The sequence below is a fragment of the Mesoplodon bidens genome (assembly GCF_964165515.1).
Source record: "Mesoplodon bidens genome assembly, chromosome: 6".
In the NCBI taxonomy this organism is placed as follows: Eukaryota; Metazoa; Chordata; class Mammalia; order Artiodactyla; family Ziphiidae; genus Mesoplodon; species Mesoplodon bidens.
Window position 1 is genome coordinate 100,916,938 of NC_138162.1, and position 19,726 is coordinate 100,936,663.

The 19,726-nt window shown below is 37.4% G+C and overlaps 1 protein-coding gene across 2 annotated transcripts in view; it reads left to right on the forward strand.

The window, feature by feature from the left end:
* LOC308619375 (contactin-associated protein-like 3) overlaps window positions 1–19,726 on the forward strand; it is a 180,896-nt gene that overhangs the window by 88,895 nt on the left and 72,275 nt on the right. For both annotated transcript variants that reach the window (XM_081238048.1, XM_081238047.1), the window contains exons 5-8: window positions 8,067–8,270; window positions 10,763–10,938; window positions 12,003–12,146; window positions 15,271–15,532. In XM_081238048.1, coding sequence (XP_081094174.1) covers window positions 8,067–8,270; window positions 10,763–10,938; window positions 12,003–12,146; window positions 15,271–15,532 — 786 coding nt within the window. The remainder of the gene's footprint in view (window positions 1–8,066; window positions 8,271–10,762; window positions 10,939–12,002; window positions 12,147–15,270; window positions 15,533–19,726) is intronic.

Here is a 19,726-nt window from a genome sequence, read left to right on the forward strand (position 1 = left end):
CAGTTAGAAAAAATGTCAGTTCAATTCAATACGTGTTTACAGAACTTTTACCCCATTCAAGGCCCTCCACTGAATACAATGAGTAAGGCACAATTTCTGTCCTCCAGGTGCTAGGGAGCCAGTGCAGGTGAGGGGAAATGTCTATATTTTGTAGACCAGCTAAACTTGGGCATAGGTTTCTCATTCTCAATTTATGTTCAAGTATAAATAGAAGATAGATTTTTATCTAAGGGTAAAAATGATAAGTTTTGCTAAACTTTGATAATATAGCCTTATGGTTTTATCTGATATTAAGTAGAAAAATATTAAAGTTAAAATAATATTAACCCTAAAATCATATGAAACAGAACAGCCTCTCATATTTTTGTATGTAATAGACATTTGTTTAGTGCTATTTTAATTTATTTGATTTCAATTAAAGTTATTACACAATTACTCACTGATTTATTTTTAATCACCTCCCAAATTATTGCATCTAAAGGAATACATCTAAGGCTTTTGCTGAAAGTAAATATTGAAAGACATACCAATACACATCTAATAAAGTACAGCAGAACAAAGTGGGTTATAGCAACTAAATTAGTCTAAAGGAATAACTTCTAGGCATTTAAAATGTTATAATTTCTTACCAGAATTTTAATCCTGAAATGACCTGTGATGTTTGAAAAACCTCAGAGTTGGACAATAGGACCAATTATTAAAAAAATGCAATCAATCTCTTATCAGGAACATTGTTCTTTCACAAGTACATAAAACTTAATTAGTTTCAAATTACTTTCTTGACCTGATTCACCCCACCCCTTAGCCTATTCTTCTTCTAGTTTTCCTTGTCTTGGCTAATGATTCCATCATTCACAGAAACTTACACTAGACACATGGGAGTCACCTTTGACACATGTGTCCCTACACATCTAAAGAATATCAAATTCTGAATATGCTATCTCCAAATTATACCCTAAGTCATTTCAAATCTCTCCAACTCAACTCACCCACATCATGCAACTCAAGACTTGCCAACAAACTCTTTTCTTTGCATAAGTGGTTTACTTGGCTTGAAATGCTTCTTCCCAAGTTTTTCACCTGTCTGTCCACATCCCATCATTCAGGTCTCCACTTAAATATCTCTTCCTCAGAGATGTGTTCTCTGACTGCTGGTACAATTTGGTTCCTCCAAATTCCTCTAAATTTGTTAAGTGTCTGGCTGGTCGGCCTGTCAGTGCTTTACCCCCAACAGCATTGAACTCTCAGGCTGGCTGCAATGTTGGCCTTCCCTTATGCTTGTCACTGAGATAGCTGTTGTTGACAGTGTCCCTTGTGAAGGAATTTTCCATGTGCTTGGCTCCGCAGCCCTAGAAGCACAGTAGAAGTTCAGTGCCGAGGGGCTGGGGGTGGAGCAGCCTCTAGCTGAAAGAACACACATTCCCACTGTCCTTATTGAGGTTCAGTAGATTTTCTTGAATATATGCTTCTAGATCTGTTGTATGTCTGTGGTCATTTTCCAGTGTCCTTCAGTTGTTATCCTTAACATTTTTTTTTTCAAGTTTTATCATTGCTTTTGAGAGGTAGGATTTGCCAGGCTTCTCACTCAGCCATTTTAGAAGTCTCACCCTTTCAATTATTTTTAAAAGACATTTAAAATCTACATGATAGGGGCTTCCCTGGTGGTGCAGTGGTTGAGAGTCCGCCTGCCGATGCAGGGGACACGGGTTCATGCCCCGGTCTGGGAAGATCCCACATGCCGCGGAGCGGCTGGGCCCGTGAGCCATGGCCACTGAGCCTGTGCGTCCGGAACCTGTGCTCCGCAATGGGAGAGGCCACAACAGTGAGAGGCCCGTATACCGCAAAAAGAAAGAAAGAAAAAAAAAAATCTACATGATAATTTCCTTGTAAATTCTGGTATTCTTCATTCCTTTGTATTAATCCATATTTCCATGTATCCTTTTCCTTCTGCTTCAAAGACTTCCTTTAATATTGCTTGTAGTGTGGATCTGCTGGTGAGAAGTTCTTTCAAATTTTATATGTCTGAAAAAAGTTGTTATTTCACCTTCATTTTTATAAATTATTTTCACTCAATATAGAATTCTAGGGTGACATTTTTTCATTTAGTACTTTCAAAATATTGCTCTGCTGTTTTTTCACTTGCTTTTCTTCTGGTGAGAAATTTACAGCCATCTGTGTCTATGTTTCTATGAGTGTGACATATCTGTTTTTCTCTAGCTGCTTTTAAGGTTTTGAGCAATTTGTTTCTGATGTTCTTTGGTTTTGTTTTATTCTGTTTCTTGTGTTTGGAGTTCATTAGGCTATTTGGATCGGTGGTTGTATAGTTTTCATCAGATTTGGAAAGTTTCATTGTTTCTTCAAATATTTTTTCTAACCTCCCCCATCTCTTCTTCTTAAAGGACTCAGTTACCACATATATGAGTTAAAGCACATATTAGGTTGCTTGATTTTGTTTTGTCACACACCTCACTGATGTTTTATTTATTTTCTTAAATTATTATTTTTCCCTTTTATTTACTTAGAATATTTCTATTGCTGTCTTCAAGTTCACTGATTTCTTCTTCTGCAGTGTTTAACCTGTCAGTAATCCCATACAGTGTATATTTTCATCTCAGACATTGAAATTTTCAAATTTTAGTATCTTTTGTGTATCTATTTGACTTTTGAACATATGGATGGCTGTTATAATAACTACCTTATTGTCTTTCTTTGCTAATAATAATCTGTGTCAATTCTGTGTAAGTTTCAATTGATTTTTTTTCCTCAATATGAGTCATACTTTCCAACTTTTTTGTATGCCTGGAAATTTTTGATTAAATGCCAGACATTTTTATTTTTAGCTTATTGGATATTTTTGTATTCTTATATGCTTGAGTTTTGTTCAGGAAACGTTGAATTGAAGGGGATTTGATCCTTTTAGGTCTTGCTTTTAAAATTCGTTCACTCACACCAGAGCAGTGTTTAGTCTAGGGCTCACTACAGAGGTAAGACCCTTCTGAGTACTCTAACCAAGGACAGTGAACTAAGAGGTTTCCAGTCTGGATGATATGATGGGCACTATTCCCAACCCCATGTGCATGTTAGCACTATTTTCCAGTTAATCCTTTCAGATGTTTCTTTTCCCAGCATTGATGAGTTTCCTTACTTGCATGCACTGATCAGTGCTTTTCTGAAAGCTCAAGAGGGGTGTGTTGCAGGTCACCAGTGTTCTCTCTGTTCATCTCTTTCCTCTCCAACCTCTGCCTATGGACTTCAGGTGCTTTGTTCTTACCAGGCTCTTGACTCTGTCTCCTCTACTCAGGGAATCTGCTGGACTTTGCCCCAGTTTCTCCTTCCTGCTCTGTGAGATGGAAACTCTCTAATGCAGTGCACAAAGGAGTTGTAGGGCTTATCTTGTCTGTCTCTCTTCTCTGCAACATCACTCTCCTTTATTGCTTGAAGTCAAATATCTTGAAAACTATTGTTTTATGTTATTTCCTTTTTTTTTTTTTTTTTTGGTTGTTTCAAGTGAGAGAGTAAATCTGGCCCCTGTTACTCCATCTTGGTCAGAAGCAGAAGTCATAAATGCAGTTTTAACTGTTGTTGCACCTCTTTTTCTTTGCCCACTGCTCTAACAGTAATCATGTAGCTAATGCCCATTGTGAACTTGCCATGTTTCAGGCACTGCTCTACACACCGTATAGATACTAAGTTTTTTAGTAATCATATTAATGCTGTGTGGGAGAGACTTCTTTATCCTTTTACAGTTGAGGAAACTGAGGCACAGAGAGGTTAAGTAAGTTTTCCACTATAGAACCAGTATTTAAACCCTTAGAGGACAATTCCACAGTCCTTTCTCTGAGCTACTACTCTGTGTTAAGAAGGGCTGTTTGTGGGAACAGATCCAGAGGCTGTAAATATATCAGCACAAATTTAGTCTCACTACTGGTAAAATAGATTTCCTTCCCTAACTGGCAGGTATGTGTGGGGTTTACTTTAATAATATTGTTAGTGACGTGGTTATCAAAATATAGCCTCAGTTAATAAAACCAATGATTATAAATTAAAATCATGTAAAATTGGGAAAACACTTTCTACTTTCAACTAAGTATCACATTTCCTCCTACTCTTTTTTAGAATGTAGGTTCTATACTCTTACAATAGGGGAACCTATTGCTTCCTATTTCAGTGCATAATAAGTGACTTCTGTGTCAAGTACCCCAATTATTTAAATAGTTGAATTACATACAAGAACATCTTTCATGAGGGTTTCTTATAAAAGTTAAGTATGATGCTAAGTGGTAGTTTAATGCATTATTTTGGTGGTTTCATTCAAATAAATATGATGGATTATTTCTATTATTTATGGACATATAAAATTTTATTTGTTCTTACAACAGTCCAATAGCAAAAATCTCATGCTAGTGGGCCGATAGAAACAAGGTCACCTTAGCATTCATTACCGGTGACCTCTGAGACTTGAAAGTTGGCTTCTCTAGGTCACTCCGTGGTCAGTGATATGAGGGTCAAGGAAGCCTCTACTTAGTGGAGATTAAACTCAAGGGGGGCCACCTGGGGCTCGCCCTCATCCACACTTGGAGAGCTCACTGCTGATGACCTACTGAGCAAAATACTCTCTATCCCAAAATATGAGTATATTTTTTAAATTTACACTTTCTAATCTATTGCTTCTACAAATCATGTTTGAGTAAATAGTGCTAATTTTTTTAAAATTGTATTTACTGACTTGCCAATTTGTTTTCAAATATTCGGGTTACTTTATGAACATTTGTTAGTAAATGACATTTTATAAAATGGATTCTCTATGATGAGGCCTATAATTGACTTTCCAATCTAAACATTCCTGTTAGAAATCATCTTGTGATAATGCATATTCTTATTTATTGTGTGGGCTTAACTGGAGGGCTTCTTGATTAACAGTGTAGCCCATTTTTTGAAGCATTGTTCCTACTTTCCGATGACTATGTGTAAATTTTATGTGAAGGGTATTGTGTGATGATACGATACCTAGAATACCTTGATATTTTGCATTCTTTTCAAACATTTTCACTAGAGAAGAGCCTTTCTTTCTCCTACTTCCATCCTAGGCTGTAAGCTATTTCCTTGTCACCATAGTTTCCTAGCAACCCACAATAAGACGCTAGGATATCACAGGTGCAATATGTTTTTTCACGACAGTAGAAGTGAGAAAGTGAGGGAAGAACCATGAGCTCCAGGAAGGCTGGGCCATGTCTGGCCATGTTTTATCCCAGCATCCAGCAGAGTTTGTGATACTTAGAAGGTGCTACATCAATATCAACTGAAAATAAAACTGTACTTGTGGAGTGGATGGAAATTGGGTTGGGGTTGGGGGAGAGGGAGGATGGAAAGAAAATGGTCTTTTAATAACAAAACTATATTTTGCCAAAGCAAAATGCTCGCCAAAGTAGAATTTGAAGCTATGGAAGACTGTCTATATAGAAACCAATCTTTAATATTGTACAAAAAATATATAGCCAGGATCTGAAGTATTGACCTATTCTTCACCTTATAAAATATATATTCAAGAATAGCCACAAAGTGTATTGAATTATGCAACACGAAGATCAAAAAAAATAATGAAATTTGTGATTTCCTATATAAAATAGGGTTTTCAATTTTTCAATCATAGAAAGATTGCAAAATGTCTGCTTGTGAGCTCATTCTTACTGCTTAACAATCAGAAACCAAGCACAGCAACCATCACTGGATGGCTCTGCAGATTGGGGGATGGCAAACTTCTTCTGTAAAGGACTGGCCAGCAAATATTTTAGGCTTTGCAGGCACATGTGCTCTCTGCCACCTACTCTTGGTTTTTAAGCTCGTTTTTCAACAAATCTTTAAAAATTAGCTCATGGCACTGTACAATAACAGGCTGCAGAGGGATATGGGAAGCTTAACATTCCCGACTTCTAAAAGCAATTCCTGAATTTTATCTATCTCTATTAAACCTCTCGAATTGAGCTTAAGTTTATTATCATTTAAGGTTTTAGTTAAAATCTCAGAACTGTTACAAAGTACATTATTTTTAAGTGGTTTTGCTTTACTCAGTTGGCTACCTATCTATATTATAATTTAGTCACTTGAGGCTTAAAAAATCTGTCAAAATACATGTTGAATCTGCCTCATAAGATATAATTTGATGACTGTGGTTAATTGTTCTAGGTACAAGTGTTAGTGATCACATTAGAAGGAAAGTCAAACATTAGGACAAAAGAGTTTTTTTAAGGCCATTCTTTTGCGTTTCTATCACGTAATAAATTTTTCACTACTCCATTTTGCTTGAGGGGAATATTCCAGGAAATATAATTTAGGTGCTTTAGAGCAGTGGTTCTCAAAATATAGTCACAGACAGGCAGTATCAACATCACTAGGGGACTTGTTAGAAATGCAAATTCTCAGGTCCCACCCCAAACCTGGTTAGACAGAGACTCTGAGATGGTGCCCAGCAATCTGTGTTTAACAAACTCCAGGAGATTCTGATCCCAAGAAGATCAATATTACTATTACAAAGCAAAACAGCAACAGGGAAGATGAGGACAAAAATTATTCGATCAAAATAACCCTGGCAGAATCATTTACGGAAAATAATTTATTAGCTAACTGCAATAATAAGCCTTAATTATTATCATTGCCTTTCAGTGACACATAAACTGTACTGCAAAAATGTGAAAGCATTTAAATTCTTTATTATCAAGTTTTCATTACTTTGTCATCTAATACTCTAAGGGACATCATTTGAATTTGACAGAGTTATGTTTTTATCAGGCATGTTTATTTAATTATGCAATGAAAAATAATTATTTGCTTATACAACTTATAGACAGAGTGCAGTGTTTATATATTTTACACTATGTATGTGAATCAAACTTCTGAATGTTCAAAAGGTAGCTGCATGAAATGGATGATTCTTCTAAGTTGTGAACGTAAAGGGTTTTCTGGAAATATTTTAGTTAATCTCAATAAAATGCAGGCCCAAGTATACATTAGTCACAACTTTTTGTGAAATTAAGTAAACAACATCTTATCATTGGCTTGAAAGACGTCAGCTTCATATTTTATTGGCTTTCTCTTAGACCTTTATTTATGACACAGATGTATTATTAATTAAAGGACAATTATGTCTTTTCTTTTTACTTGTGAAATAGGAAAAATATGAGATTTTTCTGGGTAATAAAAATGACTTTGTGTGTATCTTGTTCTGTCTTCAGTTGGTTTCACTGTCTTTTTTATACTAATGATAAAACATAACTACTTAATATAAACTGAGTGCAAGTGACCTTATAGTTGGAAAGATAAAACACTGTCAGAAAGTTGAGAGAACATGGCAGCAGTGTAGCAATGGCCTGCTGCAGCAGAACAATTTTCATAGTATGCTTAAGGTACAACACAAAATAGGTGTGCCCTTTTGTGCTGTCACTGGGCCAAAATGTTGGGAGAAAAATACATCCTGTTAACTGAAGACATTTTAATATGAGTTTAAAGTAGTATTTAGTATGTCTGGTGTCTTTATGTGTGTCTTTATGGACAGACAAAAGTATATCAAAGTGACTGCTTATGTGGAAATTGTTAAAAGTCAAAGCTGCTTGTTCAGAAACAATTAAGCCATTTACATTGAGTGACACTGGTATTTTACCTCTTACCAGTGTGTGAGAACTATTATAACTTTTCAGAAAAACAGAAATGTTGAATGACTGTTAAACATGCAAGGAGACTTTATTCAAGGGAGATTGACTTCAGCTTTTTTCCTGATCTTTATTATTTACAGGATGAAAATAGGACAATAAAAGACAGGAGCAATTAGAATTATTCAATGAGAGTATTTCTAGATGATACATTTTGGGGACAATGTCAGAAAAGGTTAAGAGTGGAGTTTAGATATATCAACTACCAGTATCAAGAGAAACTTAGCAGTAGAGTTTTTTCCCCCTGCATTAAACAAACCAGAGGTATGCTATGTATGTGTATGTGTATGTTGACTTACACATTTCAATGCACTAATAAGAACATATTATACTTAGACCACTTTTTAATGTCTTCCACTGTAGGATCTGAGATGGTTCATTTTGATGGGAAAAGTTCCTTGCTGTACACATTTAACCAGAAATCCATGAATCCAACGAAAGAAGTTATTTCTTTGAAATTTAAAACCAGAGAGAACAATGGGATTCTACTCCACAGAGAAGGACCAAATGGTAAACATATCACCCTGGAGTTAGTTAAAGGAAAACTCATCTTATTCCTTAATTCAGGTAAAAAACTACAAGGTGGTGTTTTTGGAAATACTATTTAGATGAAAGTATCTTTTTATAATGAATTTTTTCACAGTTAAGTAGTTAATTTAAAACCAGAATACTTTTGGATGTGAGGGTGATCTGGCTGTGACATCTGTCACCCCATTGATCACCAGGGTTAATTCGGCTGACCTGGCTGTCTAAGCAGGTGTCCCCTTCCTCCCTCACTGCTCCATGTGCATCCCTCCCGAAGCTGTGGGCTTGGTCGAAGAGGACGACCTTCCCCGATAGAGAAGGACCGTTCTTCAGTCAAGGCTATACAAGTAGCTGTGCTCCCCTGCTAGAACCTCCAAACAAGCTCTCAGGGTCCATTTGTAGGAGAACATAGGGTAGTCAAGCTTCCAAGACTCCAGACACATCCAAATGAGACACTGCATGTGGCAGTCTGCTTTTCTTTAAATTAAAAAAAAAAATCTTTTAAGAAAGAAAGCAGACCCCATAAATAATTACTCTAAAGACCAGAACTGTCCAGGCAATTGGATACATGGTCACCTACAACTGAGCTATACTAAGAACAACATGTGTGTATCCTGAGTACGTCTTTACGTGAAAAGTTTTATAGCTTGATAATTGTATAAGATAAGTAGCAGATGCTCAATAAATAACCTGATAATATAAAGACAAGAGTGGCTTATCGTAAATTTTTGAAGTAGTCTTATGAATGAGGTCCTAGGAAGAAAATATTTTCAAGAAAAATGAAAATTCAGTGCATAATAATAATAAAACAAGTAAGATAGAATATGTTACTCAAGATCAAAAGAAGATTGTATTTAGGACTAAGATAAAAGCAGCTGACCAGTTCATGGGATAAAATGATGTCAGGATAAAAACAGAAAGATAGATCAGTGGATCAGGATAGAAAGCCCAGAGATAAACCCACGCACATATGGCCAACTTATCTTTGATAAAGGAGGCAGGAATGTACAGTGGAGAAAGGACAGCCTCTTCAATAAGTGGTGCTGGGAAAACTGGACAGGGACATGTAAAAGTTTGAGATTAGATCACTCCCTAACACCATACACAAAAATAAGCTCAAAATGGATTAGAGACTTAAATGTAAGGCCAGAAACTATCAAACTCTTAGAGGAAAACATAGGTAGAACACTCTATGACATAAATCACAGCAAGATCCTTTTGGACCCACCTCCTAGAGAAATGGAAATAAAAACAAAGATAAACAAATGGGACCTAATGAAACTTCAAAGCTTTTGCACAGCAAAGGAAACCATAAACAAGACCAAAAGACAACCCTCAGAATGGGAGAAAATATTTGCAAATGAAGCAACTGACAAAGGATTAATCTCCAAAATTTATAAACAGCTCATGCAGCTCAATAGCAAAAAAGCAAACAACCCAATCCAAAAATGGGCAGAAGACTTAAATAGGCATTTCTCCAAAGAAGATATACAGACCGCCAACAAACACATGAAAGAATGCTCAACATCATTAATCATTAGAGAAATACAAATCAAAACTACAATGAGATATCATCTCACACCAGTCAGAATGGCCATCATCAAGAAATCTAGAAACAATAAATGCTGGAGAGGGTGTGGAGAAAAGGGAACACTCTTGCACTGCTGGTGGGAATGTGAATTGGTACAGCCACTATGGAGAACAGTATGGAGGTTCCTTAAAAAACTAAAAATAGAACTACCATATGACCCAGCAATCCCACTACTAGGCATATACCCTGAGAAAACCATAATTCAAAAAGAGACATGTACCAAAATGTTCATAGCAGCCCTATTTACAATAGCCCGGAGATGGAAACAACCTAAGTGTCCATCATCAGATGAATGGATAAAGAAGATGTGGCACATATATACAATGGAATATTACTCAGCCATAAAAAGAAACGAAACTGAGCTATTTGTAATGAGGTGGATAGACCTAGAGTCTGTCATACAGAGTGAAGTAAGTCAGAAAGAGAAAGACAAATACCGTATGCTAACACATATATACGGAATTAAAAAAAAAATGTCATGAAGAACCTAGGGGCAAAACGGGAATAAAGACACAGACCTACTTGAGAATGGACTTGAGGATATGGGGAGGGGGAAGGGTAAGCTGTGACAAAGCGAAAGAGAGGCATGGACATATATACACTACCAAACGAAAGGGAGATAGATAGTGGGAAGCAGCCGCAGAGCACAGGGAGATCAGCTTGGTGCTTTGTGACCGCCTGGAGGGGTGGGATGGGGAGGGTGGGAGGGAGGGAGATGCATGAGGGAAGGGATGTGGGAACAGATGTATATGTATGACTGATTCACTTTGTTATAAAGTAGAAACTAATAAAAAAAAATTAAAAAAATTAAAAATAAATAAAAATTTAAAAAATAATGTCAGGAAAGGGTAACTGTTGTGAGAAGTGCCGAACTTCAAAATATTGTAGAGATCTTGGTATTGAGCTGGATGGAACAGTGCCTTTACCCTCCCTCTCTTTTCAGGCGATGCTAACCTGCCCTCCCCTGATGCCCTCATGCTGGGCAGCCTGCTGGATGACCAGCACTGGCATTCTGTCCTAATTGAGCTCCTCGATACAGATGTCAACTTCACCGTGGACACGCACACTCATCATTTTCGGGCAAAGGGAGAGTCCAGCTATGGGGATCTTGATTATAAGGTGTGAAAATGACTTTTTAAGTATGACAGATTTTGTCATTTAAATGCAAAGTAACCTTCTAGAGAAAATACTACTACATAGAGAAATTCCCTTTCCTAGTAATTCAGAATTCTGGTAAAATATTCCCTATGGGTGATAATTGCACAGTGGGAGATGCATGCTTCAGCTATTGAGTCATTTTATCCCTTACAGATGTTAGTCTTCACATGAGAGTAAATAGTCATTAAGTTTAGGAAATCGATACCTGAAGAGCTACCAATAAAACAAGGAACATTTTTAAATGCAATTGTTTGCACAGTTCTTCTGTATTCCATCTGGTGTTTGGCTGTGAATATTACCTTGGAGATTTCTGTGTTTTAGGGCAATCCTAAACAGGAACAGCTACCTAGGATAACTTGGAGAAGTAATCACCATATATTCCAACCTGATTTTTTAAGTAACAAGAAAGCCAAATGCACACAACTCAGAATACTGTTTCTTGGGATTTTTAAAGGCCTAACAATATTTGCAGCATGTTGCCTATGTGTGTCTAACCTACACTGAAATGCAGCATTTTTCTGCCAGTTCTGCTCAATGCATCTCTCAGCAAGCCAGATTTCAACATTCATTTGGTATGAGTGTCCTCAGCCGCAAAGACCAGCTGGAGATTCTGGTCTTGAATGATGTTATCAATGGCTTTATTATTCTAACCTATCAGAGTCATGGCAAAGACCAGGATCCTACAGCCTGGTTTATAAAGTAGAATATCATCACAGTAGGCTGCATTGTCACACAAATCAAGATTTACCATGGACATAAAGATGCAGCATTCTTCGTCAACAAAAATGACAGAGCCATATGAGCAGCAAATTGTAAGAAGGATATTTAACGTATTTATCTAAATGTAATAAATGAAACATTGGTAAATCTGCATATGAAGCTTCATTTGAAATTAACATGATAATGTAAAATAATGCCAAATAGGTTTGAGACAATTGCCACTGTACCTGCTAATCATACATGTTTAGGCAGATACTCAGAAAATCATTAAACCATATTATTTATGTCATTTTTTTCTTTCTAAGATCAGCTTCGGAGGGATTACTCGACATAGAAAATCAGTGGCGTTCCCGCATAAAAACTTTCATGGCTGCTTTGAAAATCTCTGTTATAATGGGGTGGATATCATTGATTTGTCCAAGAAACACAAACCACAGGTCCTCATCATGGTAAGAAAGTCTATATGCAAGTTCAAGAGAAAAGGGAGCTGTAATTTTTTTGATTGATTCAGCTTTAAAATATACCTCTTCTGAAGGCAGGGAAGGTACAAATCATATGTACAGGTATCCTTGGGGGATTGGTTCCAGGACGCCCCCTATTGGAGCAATCCAAGAATGCTCAAGTCCCTTGTATAAGATAGCACAGCATTTGCATAAAACCCAGGCACATCCTCCCGTATACTTTAAATTGACTCTAGATTACTTATATACCTAATACAATGTAAATGGCATATAAATAGTTGTAAATACAATGCAAATGATATGTGAATAGTTGCTGGTGCAGGGCAAACTCAAGTTTTGCCTTTTGGACCTTTCTGGAATATTTTTTCTAAATATTTTCCTGGTTGGTTGAATGTGAGGATGCAGAACCTGGCATAAAGAGAGCCTACTGTACTTTTTTGTTCATGTTTGGTTTAATTTTTATATAGGTATGGAAACAGATGAATACTTTCACAAAGATGTTAAAGTACAATCATATAAAGCTTTTTAATGCAGTGTCTTTTTTTAATTAATTAATTTATGTATTTACTTTTGGCTGCATTGGGTTTTTGTTCCTACATGCAGACTTTCTCTAGTTGCTGAGAGCTGGGGCTACTCTTCGTTGCTGTGCATGGGCTTCTCATTGCAGTGGCTTCTCTTATTGCAGAGCACGTGGGCTTCAGTAGTTGTGGCACGTGACCTCAGTAGTCATGGCTTTCGGGCTCTAGAGTGCAGGCTCAGTAGTTGTGGCACACGAGCTTAGTTGCTCCACGGCATGTGGGATCTTACCGGACTAGGGATCAAACCCATGTCCCCTGCATTGGCAAGTGGATTCTTAACCACTGCGCCACCAGGGAAGTCCATGTCTTTCTCTTTGATTGGTTTCCTCTTCCTTCTTTCTCCCTTCTTTCCACATAGCTAGTCCCTCCATCAAGCTGAGATGTTACTAAGCTAGCATTTGTCCTTCCTTCTTTGGTCCATAATATTATACCGATCTATAAAGGAATCCTCTATAGATAGGTACACTCATACTCACACATGTATTTATGAATTTATATGCCTCCACATTTGGCATTGTTTTAAAAAAATCATTTTATATAAGCTTTTCTCCATCTTGATTTTCTAATTCAACAATACCTTGTAGGAATTCTTTTCAGTTATCAGGAATAGTTCCATGTTAGAATTTCTATGTCACTTTCCATTATGAAAGTGTACCATTATTTATTTAGTCATTTCCTACCCAAGGCATCTGCTTTATCTCTACTTTTTTACAACTATAAGCTCACAATTGCACATGTGTTTTCAGATACTGGGGGCTTTCATTCTGATGGGACAAAGTTCCAAAAGTAGAATTTCTTCGTTGAAAGTTTGAAACAGTTTTAAATTTTAATAAATATTGTTGGATTGCCTTCCAAAAAGCTATAACATGACACTTCCCACCAGCAAAGTATGATAGAGTCCTTCCATTACATCTCAGGCAGCCACATGTTCCACATCTGTTAGACTCTTGCCAGCTCAAGGAACATGAACTAATATCTCATTGTTACTTCATGTTTATGTGACTATTGGTGAATTAAATCATCTTTTCACCTGTTTCTTGTCCATTTGGATTTGCTTTTCTGATCATTGTTCACTCTTACTGTTTTCCCTATTTTTTATTTTATTTTTTTAACTTTTTGTTAATTTACAAGAGAGTTTTATATTTGATAGATAATCCTTTGTCATTCATAGTCCATATATTTTTTTCGGATTTATCAATTTTATATTAAATATTATATGATATGTTAAGTATATAAATATTTTTATTTGTATGTGGTCAGTAGGTCTGTGTGTTTCTTTATAGCTTTGGAATGTCTCTAAAATCCTATAACCTATACATGGTCTCATGGATTTTCTTGTAAGAATTTTTAATTGGTTTTATTTATCTATTTATTTTTAATTTTTTAAAAATTAAGTCTTTGAAATGTATTCTTTATGTGATATATGATAAAGTTTAATTTTTATATGCTGCCTTATTGATATCCATTTGTTCCTACACTATTTAGTAACTAACCCAAACTTTATCCCACGTAGTTGAATTTCATTACATACTAACTTTACATATATTCTCAGATCTTTTTGTGGGTCCCTTATTCTGTCCCACTGCTATGTCTATTCCTATAGTAATAACACAGTGACTTGATTACAGCGACTTCATAGTATGCTTTGCTATCTGGTAAGTTAATTTCTGCCTCACTGTTTTTCTTTGCATTGTATTTTTTGGAGAGAAAGGGCAATGTTTGGGCATTTATTCTTCTATCTGAAATTTATGAAAATTTTTTTAATCCCAGGGAAAATTTTTGTAGAGAGCTTAGTTGGAGTCACATTAAGTCCTTCCCATCCAGACACTATAATTAAAAATAGTTTGTTCCTGGAGCAATAGAGGTATCCTAGGAATTAAAAGCGTCTTTAAAAACAGAATTATATAAAAAATAAAAACAACCTGCTAGGCAGGTCAGATCTTAGGCTGACTGATCACCCTGGGTGACTTGGTTTGTGAGAGCTTCAGAGACAAAACCAGCCGGCCTATGGCAGGACCAGCCTGGCCATATCCTTTTCTTCAGACGCACAAAAGCGCGTCTCCTACCTAGAGTAAGGTGTATCTGTTACCTGAGTGACACACTTATAATCTCATTTACATAACCAAGGCAAGTACAAGAAAGTTTTTAGTGTAAGTTACGCTTGGTGCTAGCCTTCCCATTGGATAAAAACATCTAGCACCTCAAGGGAAGAAAACTGTCTCTTCCACTCTTGTATCCCACACCCAGCATTAGGCCTGGGAGAGATGTGGCTTGGGATTCCTTTGCAAATGCTGAGAAATGGAGAAGATGGACAATTTCTAAGAGACTCAGAAATAGTTTTGCCCAGCTGAACAGTGCTTAGAGGGACCTATAAGGTAAATCTGGATTTAAGTTTCATGGGGAAGCCTAATTTGTAAAGGCCTAGATTGCTGGATCATTGATAAGAAATTCTGTAAATTTTGGAAAATCTGTTGTCAATGAAATGGAAACATCCGTCCTGTGCCTTCCTAAAGCCTCTTTCACTGTATTCACAGGGAAATGTGTCCTTCTCCTGCTCGCAGCCGCAAACTGTCCCCATGACTTTTCTGAGCTCCAGGAGTTACTTGGCTTTGCCAGGCACCCCCGGAGAGGACAAAGTGTCTGCCATCTTCCAATTTCGAACGTGGAACAGAGCAGGGCTGTTGCTGACCAGTCAGTTTCAACACAGGTCAGGAGCTTTCATCCTTGTACTAAATGATGGAAAACTCAAGCTGAGTCTCTCCCAGCCTGGACATCCAGTAAGGCACATCACAGCAGGTAATAAACATCTTCTCTGAGATGATGTATAGGTATTTGCCATGACTGTACCTTCTTACATGTAAACCTAAGATTGGTGATCTCTAAAATAAATGAATGACTGAATCCATGAGATATTCATAATCCTACTAGATTCTTTTTTCCTTTGAAATAGGTAACTCCAGGCTATTGGTGTGTCAGTCAATGTGACAGAAGTTTACCTACATCAAAGCATAATTATCAAAAAGTTTAAAAATAAATGATTATCAACGTATGGTTACCAAAGGGGGAGGAGAGGGAGGGATAAATTAGGAGTTTGGGATTAACAGATAAGCACTGCTATATATAAAATGGATAACCAACAAGGACCTACAATATAGCACAGGGAACTATATTCAATATTTTGTAATAACCTGTAAGGGAAAAGAAACTGAAAATGAATATATGTATTTATATATGGCTGAATCACTTTACACCTGAAACTAACACAACATTGTAAATCAACTATACTTCAATAAAAAAATAAAATTTAAAAAAAGGAAAAAAATTATTTATGTTTGTGGTCAGTAACTAGCAGTAAACTTGAAACACTAGAAGACATTAGCCTAATCCCAAGTAGTCTTGAGAAAATAGATTTCTTTGAACTGCGTTTTAAACCTATATACACATTGATTTTCAAAATAATGTAAGTTATTTTTCCCTCTTACATCAGAGCCACTGCTTCCTTTGTACCTACTTGTTTTTGATAAGGCTTCTTCTAACTGGGTGAATGTTCTGTAGTTTTCTGAGAAGAACCTGTTTATTTCTAGACTCACTTCTAAGTCATGTTACTTTTGAACTTTGGGGACTGCTTTGCATTTAAAACTGATAAAATTTAAACCCAAGCAGGACCATGACATGTCATTCCCTGAATGTTGAATGTGAAAGGAATATCTTGCCTGACCTATGGTAATCAGTTTTGGACTGAAAAGCTGGGAATGAAAACTAAATTTTCCCTTCTTTTTATAAATAAAAAATATTTGATGGTCAGCATGCAAATGAACTGAGTTGATGGTGTCACCTCAGATTCAGTAAATTGCCTAAATCTTGGTTTGTGTAGATTTATAATTTACATGTAATAGGAGCTAAAAGAGATAGCTTTTTAGTGTTGTGTAACATGGGCACACACCACCCTTCCTCCCAACACACATATATATTAGTTATTGAATTTTTTGTAAGCTGGCACTGACACATTACATAAATACTTTATTGCACCAATTTTTAAGGTTTTACAGTGTAATGTGCTATTTTTCAGAAGCAAACCAAAGAGAAATTTCTCATGATGCTTGCTGCTTGCTTAAGTAGCACATAAAGGGGAATCTTTTATACATTTGAAATAGTTGAAAAATAAAACAGGCTGCAGTTTTTTTCCACTTTAAATCTTGTACCAAGTACCCAACCCATGTATCAGATTGAAACTTAAATTTCATTAAATGACATTGAAAAGACATCTTTTAGCGTATTTCCAGGTTTTAGATAATTTTTCCCAATAGTTATCTCAAGATAGTTCTGCAGAGATTGAGAAATGTACCAAGAGTGGATAATCTGGTGCATGTGTGTTCATATGGCTGGGCCCAGGTGGGGAAGTGTCGTGGAAATAGAGAAAAAGTGGGAGCAACAGAGGAAGAGGGAGAAAATGAGTGTGCATGTTCACCGATGGAGTTCCCTTTATGTAAGAAAAGATACAATTCCACCCTTTGCCAAATTGTCTCTACTGCCGTGGTCATTATCTCCTATTATTAGAATAAATTACGTGGCTTAAGCAAGTGAGTGGGGTGTATGAGAGGACTCCCATCCCATGCATGTTTCTAAGTCGGCCTCTGCCCCTTTGATATGTAGCCCACTTCTTCTCCTGAAGCCTCAGTGTCCTCATCTTTAAAATGGCGCTAATATGAGTTATGGTGAGAATCCAGGGATATAACATATATAAACCCTTAGCACAGCACTGTTTATTAACAACTTCTGGTTATTAATATTTTAGCACTAGTCCCACAACCATGGCATCCCCCCAGATTGAAGCCTTTCGAGGGGCTGGAGGAGTAGGATAGAATTAGCATCATCTTCATAGTAGCACAAATCAAACATACAAAATCTACTCTCTGGTCTCCATCCAACCTTTGACAATAGTGTTGCCTGGGAAACAGGCTGTCCTTTCATCAGAAGTGGGCCGAGTTGAAACCACACTAAAGAAAAACAAAGGAGGAGAATTATAATGGATAGATGGAGAAAATGAATATAAATGCCTGCATTTTATTTTTAAATTAGAATGACCACTTTTTCTAAGAACAGTCTTATATAGGCGAATGGCATCTATTACAAATTCAAGGAGATATTCTGAGGGCTTTCTGCAAGTTCTCCCATGAAATAACTATATGCTAGATAGGTAGAGAGGGAGACAAAGGAGGGGCGAGAAGGGGAGAGAAGGGGAGAGAGGGAGAGAGAGGAAATAGTTCGCAAAATCAAACTAAATACTGGGTTTTAATGACAGATTTTTTTTTTTTTTGAGGTACGCGGCCCTCTCACTGTTGTGGCCTCTCCCATTGCGGAGCACAGGCTCCGGACGCACAGGCTCAGCGGCCATGGCTCACGGGCCCAGCCGCTCCGTGGCATGTGGGATCCTCCCGGACCGGGGCACGAACCCGTGTCCCCTGCATCGGCGGGTGGACTCTCAACCACTGCGCCACCAGAGAAGCCCTAATGACAGGTTTTAAGTGGACATAGTTAGCATACTGACAGGTATACTATGTAACCTTTAAGAGAAACACCAAATGATAAGACTGGAAGGAACATTTAGAGATTTTTGTTGTTGTTGTTGTTCATTCTCTTTAGCTCTAGGATTACAGAACTTCTTTCAGAACTTTATTTCAATTTCATAATATATGTTTTAAGTGTCTAACCTAAATCCTCCATAATTCTAGTTCTTGGCTTTTCTCATGATCTTTCATGAACCAGTGTTGAGTTTTTGAAAATGTTTCTGGCGTCACAAATATAAAACAAAAAGCAAGAGTCTAACATTTTTATTGTGTGTACATGTGCATGTGGTAGAAGTAACTAGTGACTTTAAAACTGTCCCCTCCCTGGGGCCTCCCTGGTGGCGCAGTGGTTGAGAGTCCGCCTGCCGATGCAGGGGATACGGGTTCGTGCCCCGGTCTGGGAGGATCCCATATGCCGCGGAGCGGCTGGGCCCGTGAGCCATGGCCGCTGGGCCTGCGCATCCGGAGCCTGTGCTCCGCAACGGGAGAGGCCACAAGAGTGAGAGGCCCGCATACCGCAAAAAGAAAAAAAAAAAAAAAAAAAAAAAAAAAAAAAAAAAAAAACTGTCCCCTCCCTGAAAGTGAGAAAGTGTTGGGAAGTATCATAACTAATGTTTCTGAGAAAAACAAAGTTATAGCTGTTTTCACAACAGGATCTTTGACCTTCTGGGTCATGTTAGAAACATTTCCCATTCAGGTGGATCTTGAGTCCACATCAAAGTCATTAATGAGAGATCAAGCAGGAAAAAAAAAAAAGCTGGTTTGAAGAGCATTTGAGGGACGTGGATTCACATGGTCAATTGGGCTATACATACCAAAATATATTAAATTAGATAGGACTGGTTAACTTTCTCCCAGGAATACCACCATATTTGGTGGGGGTGGGGGCTAACATCTCCATTGGACTCTAACATAACTTCTAATTCCCACAGGTTGACTTCTAAACTTACAGAGCTGTAAACAGTCTGTACCTTTATCATTCGTAAAATATATTAGTTAAATATATTGGGACATTCCCGAAGGTGCTCAGATTAGACATGCCAGCTGACTAGCCTGCTCACACATGGCATCAAAAAATCAAGCAGTCATCCCACTGTTGTTTTTCAGTGAGTGAAAGTATTTCTTTATGACCCCCTTCCCTGTTGACCAACATAATTTCTAAAGGTTCCAATTATTCCCCTCCCCCCCTGCCCCCTTAATTGAAACATGCATCTCTTGGGACTGCTGTGGGAGTTGCAGTGACTTCCTGTGAAGGGGAGGAATCCCTTGCCCTTGGCCAAGTGACTCATTTTGGCCAATGGCACGTGAGCTGAGGGGGCCTGGGCCACATCTGTGTAGAAGCTGCCAACGCCATAGCAAGATTCTCCCAAGTGCCGTTTTCTCTAAGTCGTGAGACAGGGATGGGGGCTGTGCATTAGCCTTG